General features: G+C 43.9%; 1 protein-coding gene across 1 annotated transcript; it reads right to left on the bottom strand.

Moving 5' to 3' along the window:
- Window positions 1–8,526: 8,526 nt before the first annotated feature.
- On the bottom strand, window positions 8,527–9,623 carry LOC119951557 (gastrula zinc finger protein XlCGF8.2DB-like). Its single transcript, XM_038774747.1, has 2 exons — window positions 9,598–9,623; window positions 8,527–9,518 (listed from the first exon to the last, which is right to left on the bottom strand). The coding sequence occupies exons 1-2, from the start codon at window positions 9,621–9,623 to the stop codon at window positions 8,816–8,818; spliced, it is 729 nt and encodes a 242-aa protein (XP_038630675.1). The 3' UTR covers window positions 8,527–8,815.
- Window positions 9,624–12,617: the final 2,994 nt, after the last annotated feature.

The following is a 12,617-nucleotide window of genomic DNA, read 5'->3' as shown; positions in this document are numbered from 1 at the left end:
TGTCTGCAGGTGGGCTAACCGAGTGAATCCATCCCACACTCACAACAGATGAATGGCCTCTCTCCAGTGTGACTGAGTATGTGCCTTTCCAGCTCGTACAGCGCTGTGAATCCCTTTCCACAGTCCCCACATTTCCATGGTTTTTCCATGGTGCGGGTGTTCTTGTGTTTCTCCAGGTTTGACGATCATGTGCACACAGAATACTGGTACATTCTCTCCTCGCTGTAAATTATGCAACGTGTTTTCAGTCTGTGAAACCGGTTAAAGCTCTTTCCACAGTCCATGCACTGGAACACTCTCATTCGGGTATGTGTGTGTCTTGGTGCTTTTCCAGTCACACTGATTTTTAAAATCTTTTGAAGCAGACAAGATAGAGAAACATTTCTCCTTCTAGATTCAAAGGCCGATGATATTCAGGCCCCGATGAATTGAGAGACTCTTAAAGTGACGATTCATTTGAGATTTCTGTCTCCAAAACCTCCTCTTCTGATATCCTGTAAAATAAGTTTACAAAAGCTATCACTATCAATTGAGAATAGAAATTCAGAACAGACAATTCTAGTTTCCATGGAACATTCTTTCCTCTCTCATTCCCCAAAACACTAAATCTCCATCCCACACACTCTCCCTCCATTCTCACTCTGCTGTATCTAATATTCACCCTCCCAATTCTCCTGGAGGTGCTGATTCAGGCTGATTGACAGATCCCGGCTCACTGCTTCCTGTCCTGGACACAGAGACCTGAAAATCTTCATGCAGCTGCCAGACAGATATACATCTATCGTGTTTAATTTGTAGACTTCTGTTCTCTTCAGTTGCTGCAAGTCACCAATTGAAGATCAGAATGAGAAAAGAAATGGAAAGGGGGAGGAAAGAAAGTGTTTTACTCACAGATGTTGGAGACAGGAGGAAGATTTAGTTTATGTGAAGGTCAATCTTCAGTCGCATAAAGCCTGCTCTCTGATTGGAAGGCCAAAATCCTTCCGGTCTTGCAGGTGCTCCCGGATAGAACACCATCGGAACCGACCGCATCCACGGCGCCACCACCGGAGCGGCGAAAGTCAGCACGGACTATCAGACCACCACAAAGACTGAACTTATAATTTAAAAACACTTCATCCCCGACAGGACTATGTGTTTTTTTAAACAGGGGGTGAATGTGATGATCGGAATACCTTTCCCCTTTAAGAGGCTTGGAACCCTGGGAGACTCCGCCTCTGGCCACGCCCCCTGGGAAACAGTATTTAAGATGAGACTCCATTTTGCGAGCACACTTCTCTTGGATGCTGCCATTGTGCACTGCTTATTAAAGCCTTTGATTCCTGACATAACTTTGATTACTGACCTAACTTTCATGTCGTAATTGAGAGTGCCATTGGTCATCACCCCAGCAGGAAGGTCAGGGGGGGGCTTTGTAATGCACATGCGCAGTTTACCCTCTCCTTGGACATGCGCAGTCCCGGTCCACCCGCCCGTGCGGCGGATAGAGCGGTTTCCCCACCGCGGGGCGTTCTGGGTGCTCCAGCCGCCATTACTGATCTGGAGCCCAGTCTCCAAACTCCTGGTGAGTGGGATGAAAAGTGGGGTGGGGGCGCAGTGACTCCACCTGACACATAGTCACTGGCAAAACAGTTTTTTAACTTCAGGTGATATATTGGGGAGGGCAATAGGTGAGTGTGAAACTGAACCCGAGAATCAGCCCTTTCAGGGGAGGAGAACTGTGGGAAAAACAGGGGGAGGAATGTTAAAATCAATAGGGAGGAGGGACAGAGATTTATAGTTTGAGAGAGACAATGATTCTGCTGATGTTGTTGCTGTTCAGGACCAAACCATATTTATTCTGAAGATTGGGGCATATTGTCGCTGATGTTAGAGCCCCCTGTAACTGGGCTGGAATGTAATGTTCTGGATTTCGGTCAAATTAACCAGATTTGGATTGAACAACCTGTGTCGTGTCCTTGATATGGGATCAGTTGGGCTGCTGATTTGCTGGATGATTGGTGTATCTTTAAGAGCATTTTTTGTGATCTCTCCTCAGTCATTCAGGGTCTCGCAGCTGAAATTATTTTGCAATGAAATAGTTAATGTATCCTCGGTGAGTCTTCAGGGATAACGAGGTGCAAGTATTCTCTATACTATCAGACCGCTCCTTTTGTTCGAGGGCATCTCTCTGAAACAGACATGGATTCAGTCATGTTTGTGTCTTTGTGCAATGACCATGTCTCCATACAGGTTGAGTTTGTTGTACCTCAACATGACACATAATCTTATCAAAACTTCACAGGACTGTTGTCCCAAAAGCTTAGCTTATACTGTATCTCCCTTTATGCCCATGATATGTCAGGCAGCATCTCGGATTTTAAGCATGGGGCTGGATTCTCCACTGTCGGGATTCTCCGTTGCACCGGCAGTGCACTGATGCCTGGGAATTTCCCAACGGTAAGGGGGCTGCCCACAATGGGAAATCTCATTGGCCGGCTGGCAGGACGGAGAATCCTGCTGCCGGCGGGGGCGCCGCACCATAAAACTGGTGCAGCGGGACAGAGAATCCCACCCATGGTTTTCCTTTTAAGGTTTTAGAGGTAATTGATCAAAATATTACCAAGAAAAAGGCAACTTATTCATCTCATCTACACTTCCCTGAATCTCACTGGAATATCGGTGGACACCAGATTGATACATTCCAGTTAACTACACCCAAGGTGAGTTATTCTAATTCCTTTCTGTCCAGGACAATCAAACATTCCCCTCTGATCCCAGGTATTAAACAAACAGATTATGTTATTCTTTATTGTCGATGTCAGGCTGGGGTTGTTCACCTTGGAACAGAGGGGGATATGGGGAGATTTGATAGAGGTGGACAAGGTTATGATAGAGTTAGGTCAGGTGGATAAAGAAAAGCTGTTCCCATTAGCTGATGGAACAAGGATGAAGGGGACACAGATTTCAGGTTTTGGGTAAGTGTTTCAGGGGGGTGTGAGGGAGAACATTTTTACACAGTGAGTGGTAATGACCTGGAACTCACTATCCACAAGTCGGAGGAATTGGAGATAACGACCAATTTCAAAATGAAATTGATGGGCGCTGGAAGGAAACAAGCTTGCAAGGGAACAGGGACATTGCGGGGGAATGGGACTGACTGGATTGTTCTACAGAGTCAGCATGGACTCGAGTTACTGAATGGACCTTTTTGAAGGTAACATTGTGACATTGAACCCGAATCTGTGCAGCTGTTGATCAAAACAAACAACTTCTTCATCAAATATTTCTGACTCTTGACCAATGGGAAAAATGTTACCAGCTTCCCCACAACAAATTGAGCCAATCAACTTGGAGCCTCTTCGAACAATGAACTAAAACTTGTATCAAACAGGGTGTCCTGGAATAGCTGGTACTCTGACCCCTTCCTGACCTTAACACCAGGTTCTATTTATTCTTAAAGCTACATTACAATATTTGACACTTAAAGAGACATGCCACTGAAGGCATTTCATCACCGAGCTTACGTACAGGACAATTTATTAATTACACCAACGTGTTAATGAAGTGATAGCTAACTGATACTGATAAAGTGGCTGACTTCAAACTGTTCTAAATATAATCACTTCTCGTTTTAGTGACTACAATGTACTGACATCACCAAACCTAAACACGTAGAGCTTCCATAGTCATCGATCCCCAAACAGGCCGAATGTGCCCTACACCCAAAGTGGGGAGGAACAGGGTACAGAGGAGCCAAAGAGAAATCGTTTGGGTCCAGAACATTGTGAACATCCTTTTACTCTGATTGTCTTTGATCCTCAAGACATTTTTTGCTTTTTTTAAACCATGTTCTGTTTCATTAATAAACTTGTATCAGGAAACATATTTGATTTTTTTGGACTTTTCATGATTAGATTGATGCACTTCAGGGAAAGTGGGTGAGAGGGGTTGACAGGCTCTTTAACAGAAAGTAAGTCCCTCTGAGGTATTGGCACAGGAGCCAGAGGGGGAGATGAGATTTTATTTTATTTTTTGACACAGTGAGTTGTTCTGATCTGCCTGCAAGCAGATTCAATAGTATATTTCCAAAGGATAAACACTTGAAATGGAAGAATTTGCAGGGCTATGGGGAAAGAGCAGAGCAGTTGAATGAATCAGTGAGTCCTTTCAAAGGGATAGCAGGGGCACAATGGGCCAAATGGTCTCCTCCTGCAGCCTGTGAATCTGAGCCTCCTGCTTTTGTGCAGGTTAAAAGGGACAGATTTCCCAGTCAGTCCTCCAGCACCTTCCTGTCTCTCGATTAATGCGATGCCCATGGCAGTTTCCCAACTGGGGCACAGGCCCCATTATTCTCAGCTAAATTCAGCCCCCAGCTCTGTCTCCTGCCTGTCATTGACACGAACAACAGAGACAGAAAGGTCCCCGAGACTCAAACAGGGAGTCAAAACTTGTGGCTCCAAACATTAGTCAGTTAAATCCATGTTATTTATACTGGGGTTTTTATTATTAGATTTAGGCACTGGAGGCAAAGTGTGAGAGTTTTAAAGGTTAACTTTCCCTTTCGAACTTTGCATTGTCGATAGTGTCAGCCGTGGCTCAGTGGGCAGCTCTCTCATCTCTCGGTCAGAAGGTTGTGAATTCAAATCCCAATCCAGGGACCTGAGGACAAAAATCACATCCAACATTCCTGGTCCCAGCACTGAGGCAGTGCTGCACTGTCAGAACAGCCTTCTTTCAAATAAGATGTGAAACTGAGGCCCTGTCTGCCCCTCTCAGGTGGGTGTAAAAGTTCCCACAGCCACTATTTTGAAGAAGAGCAGGGGAGTTATCCTTGGTGTCCTGGTCAATATTTATTCCTCAATCAAAAAGACTAAAACAGATCATCTGCTCATTATCACATTGCTGTGTGTGGGATCTTGCTGTGTGTAAATTGGCTGCTGCGTTTCCTAAATTACAACAGTGACTACACTTCAAAAGTATTTCATTGGCTGTAAAGCACTTTGGAACGTCCTGTGGTTGCAAAAGGCGCAATACAAATGCAAGTTTTAAATCTGAAGATTTCTGTTATCTGATCTTGTTATCTGGAATTTAATTGATTTCAGCTACCCCCAACTTACCAATTAATAAATTCACTTTGGTTCAGACAAGACTTTAACCAATTTAGGCAAAGGCAGAATTCTCTGGATAGTAAATTTAAAAAGAAGTTAATTGAATGAAAAAGGTTTACTGAACTTTAAGACATTGACTTTTCCAACTTCATGCGGGTGATCAGTCTGTAGAAGCGTAACCCTCTGTGGCTCCTTCTTTGACAGTAATTCTTGTGGAATTCAGCCTTGGGAGTCTGGCACCTTCTTTGACTGTAATTTCCTTGGAACTCGGCCTCGGGAATCTTCAGTACTTGGCCAGCAAGGAAGAACTTCGGAAACTCTACTTTTATCCCCAAAGAGACCATTACCTCACTTGGGCCTGTTGTAACTTGACAATTGGTCAGTTTGGTCACTGGATTAATTTAATTGGATCCCAATTATGGACACCACCTTCTCTCATTATCTCAGACAGGAATACAATAGAACTGTATCATACTATCCCTTTATGAGCAGCATGGTAGCACAGTGTGTAGCACTGTTGCTTCACAGCTCCAGGGTCCCAGGTTTGATTCCCGGCTTGGGTCATTGTCTGTGTGGAGTCTGTACGTTCTCCCTGTGTCTGCGTGGGTTTCCTCCGGGTGCTCCGGTTTCCTCACACAAGTCCCGAAAGATTTGCTGTTAGATGAATTAGGCATTCTGAATTCTCCGTCTGTGTATCCGAACAGGCGCTAGAGTGTGGCAACTAGGGGCTTTCACAGTAACTTCATTGCAGTGTTAATGTATGCCTACTTGTGACAGTAAAGATTATTATTAAAGATTATTATTTGATTCTATACAATCCCGTATTCATACAGTTTCAAATGTTTAGGCTAATCAGAGCTTGAAGGTCTTTCTTGCCAGTACATTTATCCTCATTGTACTTTCTTTACACAGCAAATAAGCGTTTACATTTTTATAGCAAATGCAATTCAGTCTTTTACTATAACCAATGCATTATTGATTCATTAACTGTAACTCAATTAAGGTTCATTACTTATTCAGTCATCTATTATTGACAGGTCGCTAATACAGTAAATTTTTTATTAATATATTTGGTTAATACAAGATACACAGGTTCACAGAGACAGTGTTGTGGAAGAGAATCTCTTTGTTCAATCCAATCAAAGTTAGTAATAAACAATGAGTCTTAGACTTGGACCAGACTTTGGCAATAAATTATGCCCTGCAGTTTTACAAAATTCTGGAACAATTTGTTACTTTAAACAATCTCCGCTATTTCAGCAGTTTCTGGAAACGTCTTGGTTTATACAGTATTAATTTTTAAAATAAAGGTCCAGTCACATGTTAGAGTTTAACATGGCTTCTTTGATTTTGTTGGTTATAACAGTGAAGATGGACGAGTGATTGATTTAAAAGTAAATATTGTTATCATAGCATCCCTACAGTGCAGGCCATTCGGCCGATCAAGTCTGCATGAGCCTCCGAAAGAGCAACCTACCTGGGCCCACACCCGCACCCTTTCCCTGTAACACCACCAAACCTTTTGGACAATAAGGGGCAATTTAGTATAGCCAATCAACTGAATCTGTGCATCTTTGGACTGTGGGAGGAAACCAGAGCACCCGGAGGAAACCCACACAGACATGCGCAGAACAAAGACCACACCGTCAGTCATCTCAGGTCGAAATGAACCCAGGTCCTTGCCACTTGGAGGCAGTAGTGCTAACAACTATGCCACCTGAGGCATCACCTACTAAGGCATATCTACAGTGTCCAACATTACAACAGTGACGACTGTTCAAGAGTACAACATTGCCTGTAAAAAGCTTTAGGAGATCCTGTGGTCATGAAAGGTGCTATGGAAATTAGAAATAGTCCCTAAACGTGGATATATCACACTCAGCACACACGCGAAAATCATTAATAAAGACTGAGTCTTAATTTTGTGTAACAATCATGTCTTTCACTCCATGTTAAATACATTGTGAACATTCAAACAATATTTTGTGAAATTATTTGATTTAAAACAGAATGAGTTGTTGTTATTTGGGATTCACTGCCTGACAAAGGTGCAGGAAGTAAATTCAACTGTAACTGTCAAAAGGGAACTGGACAGATTCTGTCGGAAAAGAGCGAGCTAGGAACAATGGGTGGAATGGTCTCCTTCTATGCTCTTTGAGCCTCATTTGAGTTTGAAGGAAGTGGGGAATACCTGGATCCCACTTCCCATGAAGGGGGAGGCGGGGTAGAAGCAGAGATGATGGAATGGCTCCAAAGGAAAATTGGATGGACACGAGGGAAATAAACCAACAGGATATGGGGATAGAATGGGAAATGGTTTGATCTACAGAGGTCTGCACGTTCCGTATCTTTGGAATTCTCTACCCCAGAGGGCTGTGGGAGCTCAGTCATTGAGTGTGTTCAAAGCAGAGACTGACAGGTTTTTAAATCCCAATAACACAAAGGGATATGGGGATAGTGTGGGGAAAAAGACATTGAAGTGGATGATCAGCCATGATCGTACTGAATGGTGGAGCAGGCTCGACGGGCTGAATGGCCAACTCCTGCTCCTATGTTCCAATGATACAAAGATAGGTAGGAAAGTAAAATTCGAAGTGGCTATAAGGAGGTTACAAAGTGATATAGATAGGTGAAGTGAGTGGGAAAAGATCTGCCAAATGGAGAATAATGTGGAAAAATGTCAAATTGCCCATTTTGGCAGGAAGAATATAAAAGCTTATTATCGAAATGGTGAGAGATTGCAGAGCTCTGAGACTCAGAGGGATCTGGGTGCCCAAGAGCATGAATCACAAAAGGTGAGTATACAGGTACAGCAAGTAATTAGGAAAGCTAATAGAATGTTATTGTTTATTGTGAGGGGAATTGAATACAAAAGTAAGGAGGTTATACTTCATTTATACAGGACATTATTGATACTAGACCTGGAGTGCTGGTCCTCCTTAGCTGAATTCAAAAACAAGTTCCCAATCCTCAGGTTTACTACTATTTTGGTCACTTTATGAGCCTCTTCCTTTGATCAAATGGAATCTTCAACTTTTCTTGTTAGCCAGGGTTGGCTTTTCCTGTTGGATTTTTGTTTGGTAAAGGAGTCTTCATTTGATGTCGATATGTAATAATTCCTTAAAGGTTAGCGATTGCCTGTCTTTCGTAAATGTAAGTTCCCTATCTGCCATAGGTAGTTCCTGACAACCAGATAAATTAAACAAAAGAACTATATAACCACCACAGCTCATCTTCATGACAATGTGGCACGCTTTCGGAATTTCCAAACAGAAATAAGAACAAAATATCTTTTAACTTTCAAACTTCCTTTCACTCTGTGATCCTTGTGAAATTTGAAACCAGGTAATCACAACAAGGAACAAAGAGCATCTACCCACTGGAGGCAAAGTCATGAGACCGGCCTGTCCAGCAGAAAAAAACACTGATCATCCCCATTGATCAACTGTCAGAATGACCAAAATGCTGTCCTGGGTGTAATTGAAGCAGAAACAGTAACAGCTGAATCCATCACTGTAATCACCTGTGAACTTGTTGGAGTTTAAGCAGGTGCGATGAATCATGGATCCCCTTCCCACATTTGAGAGCAGGTGAACAGCCTCTCCCCAGTGTGAACTCACTGGTATCTGTGCAGGTGGGATAAATCACTGAATGCATTCCGCTACTCAGAGGTGGCGCATGGTGTGAACTCGTTGGTGTGTCCTCAGGTTGCCTAACCGAGTGAATCATTTCCCACACTCAGAGCAGGTGAATGGCCTCTCCCCAGTGTGAACTCGCTGGTGTGCCTGCAGGGTGGATGAATGTCTGAATCCCTTCTCACACTGAGAGCAGGTGAACGGCCTCTCCCCAGTGTGAATCTGCTGATGTCTCTGTAGGGTGGATGAATGTCTAAATCCTTTCCCACACTGAGAGCAGGTGAACGGTTTCACCCCAGTATGAATTCGTTGATGTGTCTGCAGGTTTGATAAATGAGTGAATCCCATCCTACACTGAGAGCAGGTGAATGGCCTCTCCCCAGTGTGAACTCGCTGATGTGCCTGCAAATGGGATAAATGAGTGAATCCCTTCTCACACTGAGAGCAAGTGAACGGTTTCGCCCCAGTGTGAATTCTCTGGTGTAACTTCAGGCTGGATAACTGAGTGAATCCCTTTCCACATTGAGAGCAGGTGAATGGTCTCTCTCCAGTGTGAACTCGCTGATGTGACTTAAGGCTGGATAACTGAATGAATCCTTTCCCACACTGAGGGCAGGTGAATGACCTCTCTCCACTGCGAATTCGCTGATGCGACTTCAGGCTAAATAATTCAGTGAATCCCTTCCCACACTGAGAGCAGGTAAACGGCCTCTCCCCATTGTGAACTCGCTGGTGTATCTGCAGGCTGGATAATTCAGTGAATCCCTTCTCACACAGAGCAGGTGAACGGCCTCTCCCCAGTATGAACGCGTCGATGAATTTCCAGCCTAGATGGGAATCTGTATCCCTTCCCACAGTCCCAACATTTCCACGGTTTCTCCATGTTTTGTGTCTCCATGTATATCTCCAGGTCAGACAATCCGTTGAAGCCTCGTCCACACACAGAACACGTGTACGGTCTCTCCCCGCTGTGAATGGTGTGATGTCTTTTTCAGGCTGTGTAACTGGTTAAAGCTCTTTCCACAGTCAGTGCTCTGGAACACTCTCACTCAGGTGTGTGTGTCTCAGCTTTTCCAGGCACACTGATGCTTCAAATATTCTGAAGTAGACAGAACAAACAAATATTTCTACTGATAGATTCAAAGAATCGTGATATTCAGATCCCAAGGAATTGAGTGACTATTAGATCGAGACGTGAAATTTGAGATTTCTGTCTGTAATTCCTCCTCTTCTAATATCCTGTAAAAGGAATGTGCAAAAATGATCACTGTCAGTACAGGACAAAATTAGGAATAGCCAATTCAAGCTTCTATGGAACATTCTTCCCTCTCTCATTAACCAAAAGCTGTCAATCTCCATCCATCCCACACCTTCTCTCCACTCTCTGCTGTATCTAATATTTACCCTCCCAATTATCTTGAAGGTGCTGATTCAGGCTGATTGACAGATCCATTCAGCCCATTGAGAATACTCAACTAAATATTCAATGGGATCATTGGCCGACCTACCTCAGCACTATTTCCCCACACTATCGCCCATGTCCCTTGATATCCTCAATATGTAGAAACCTATCAATGTTTGTCTTCAAATGGGCGGCATGGTGGCACAGCGGTTAGCACTGCTGCCTCAAGGCACTGAGGATCCGGGTTTGATCCCTGCTCCGGGTCATTATCCGTGTGGAGTTTGCATATTCTCCCCATGTCTGCGTGGGTCTCACCCCGACAACCCAAAGATGTGCAGCGTAGGTGGATTGGCCACGCTAAAGTGCCCCTCATTTGGAAAAACAAAAGAATTGGGTACTCTATATTTAAACAAAAGAGAAAACCAAAACCTGTCTTGAAAATACTTGATGAGTGAGGCTCCACAACCTCTGGGGTAAAGAATTCCAAAGCTTCACCACATCTTCGAGTGAACAAATCCCTCCACATCTCGGTTTTCTCTCCATTCTCTTGCCTGTTCCCAGAATCCTCGACTCCTTCGTCAATCAGAAATCTGTCTGGGAGCGGATTATGTGAAGCGGATACGGGAGTAACTACTTCCCCGCAGATTCTGGCACCACTCTCCTACAATCATTCATTGCAATCATTCACTTCCACAACTTGAAAGATCGGCAGAAATCCTGGAGACAGGTCAGGTGAGGTGAGACCTGGCTCCATGAGGGAGTGAGAATTGTCTTTATCCAGGACTTTTCTGCAGCCACGCAAATGATGCATCGAGACTTCGATGAAGTTGAAAGAGAACTCAAGGCTGCCAGAGTGAATTATGTCATGCTTTGATAATAATAATAATAATAATCTTTTATTGTCATAAGTAGGCTTATACATTAACACTGCAATTAAGTTATTGTTTAAAGCCCCTTATCATCGCATTCTGGCACCTGTTCGGGCACACAGAGGGAGAATTCAGAATGTCCAAATTACCCAATAGCACGTCTTTCGGGACTTGTGGGTGGAAACCGGAGCACTCGGAGGAAACCCACGCAGACATGGGGAGAACGTGCAGACTCCACACAGACAGTGACCCAAGCCAGGATTCGAACCTGGGACCCTGGCGCTGTGAAGCCATAGTGCTAACCACTATGCTACCGTGCTGCCCAATCCAGAAAACTGTATCCAACCAGTCTTTCGATAATCCAACTACTGCCATGGCCTTTGTTAAATCCATGAAGGGCAAGGATTTGGAGGGATGGTTTGCAGCTCGGACTAACTCAAGCTCTAATCCGGACTCTTTCCCTATCATGGCGTTGTTGTCTGAATTTGTTATCTTTTGTAATACAGTAATAATCCCTTACTGCCACAAGTAGGCTTCAATGAAGTGACTGAAAAGCCCCTAGTCTTTTATCCTGTTGAAGGGAGTTATTATTTTGTGATCGAATGTCTTCTTCTTCTCCTCATATTATCTTATTCCAGTTATGGTAAATGTGCTGTGTGCTGATTGGCCCTCATCTTTCTTCTATTATCCGTGTGTTAATCATGGCAGAACTGAGAGGCGCCATTGCCGAAGGGTGGGTGGTGGTGGATGCAGGTCTTCACAGGTGGGTCTAAAATGTGGGAGGGACATTCGATCCCCATTCCCTTGTTGGCCCTTCTTTTCTTCTTTCCATTTTGGAGAAGGTATCCTGAGGGTAATGACAGTCTGGCTGTGGGGTTAATCCTCCGGGTCCTCAGTCTTATTGAGGAATGTCCCCTTGGATCTCTTGTGGTCGTGATTATTTTGTATTTTTGTTATTATGGGATTTTTTCGGGCAGCACGGTGGCCTAGTGGTTAGCACAAACGCCTCACGGCGCTGAGGTCCCAGGTTCGATCCCGGCTCTGGGTCACTGTCCGTGTGGAGTTTGCATATTCTCCCCGTGTCTGTGTGGGTTTCGCCCCCACAACCCAAAAATGTGCAGAGTAGGTGGATTGGCCACGCTAAATTGCCCCTTAATTGGAAAAAATAATTGGGTAATCTAAATTTATAAAAAAAAAAAATTATGGGAGGGTTTCTGTGTTGTTGACTTTATCCTACTCTGGTACAGACGGGGCTTTTATCTGTGAAATTAGCAGTTTGGGGAAACTTTGGTGCCTCTGGTGTAAAGTGAGTTGTAGGAGGGGGTAATGACACAGCCCGATTGTGGCGTGAAAATCTGTTCCTGTTCTCTTTGTCGTCTAATTAATGGCGGCAGTAATCTTCACATTTTCTCAGGGAATGTACGGGGCATCTATCACCCCATCAGAAGAAAATATATCCTCTCCTTTCTTGAGAAAGTTGATAGGGCTTTATTGTTGGAAACTCATCTGGATGATGAGGAACACTTTAAATTGATGTTGGATTGGGTGGAGCCATTTTCTTCCCCTCCATTTCATTAAGTAGCAGGGGTGTTGTAATCCTTATCTATAAAATTATCCCTTT

Source organism: Scyliorhinus canicula, chromosome 17 (genome assembly GCF_902713615.1).
Source record: "Scyliorhinus canicula chromosome 17, sScyCan1.1, whole genome shotgun sequence".
Taxonomy (NCBI): Eukaryota; Metazoa; Chordata; class Chondrichthyes; order Carcharhiniformes; family Scyliorhinidae; genus Scyliorhinus; species Scyliorhinus canicula.
This window is presented reverse-complemented; position numbering and strand designations above follow the sequence as displayed.

Excerpts from the sequence above, each read along its gene's own strand:
- LOC119951557 (XM_038774747.1), bottom strand. The coding sequence starts at position 9,623 with ATGGAGACACAAAACATGGAGAAACC. Across the intron at positions 9,519-9,597 it reads ACACAAAACATGGAGAAACC|AGGCCGTTCACCTGCTCTGT; the intron begins GTGGAAATGTTG and ends CATACTGGGGAG.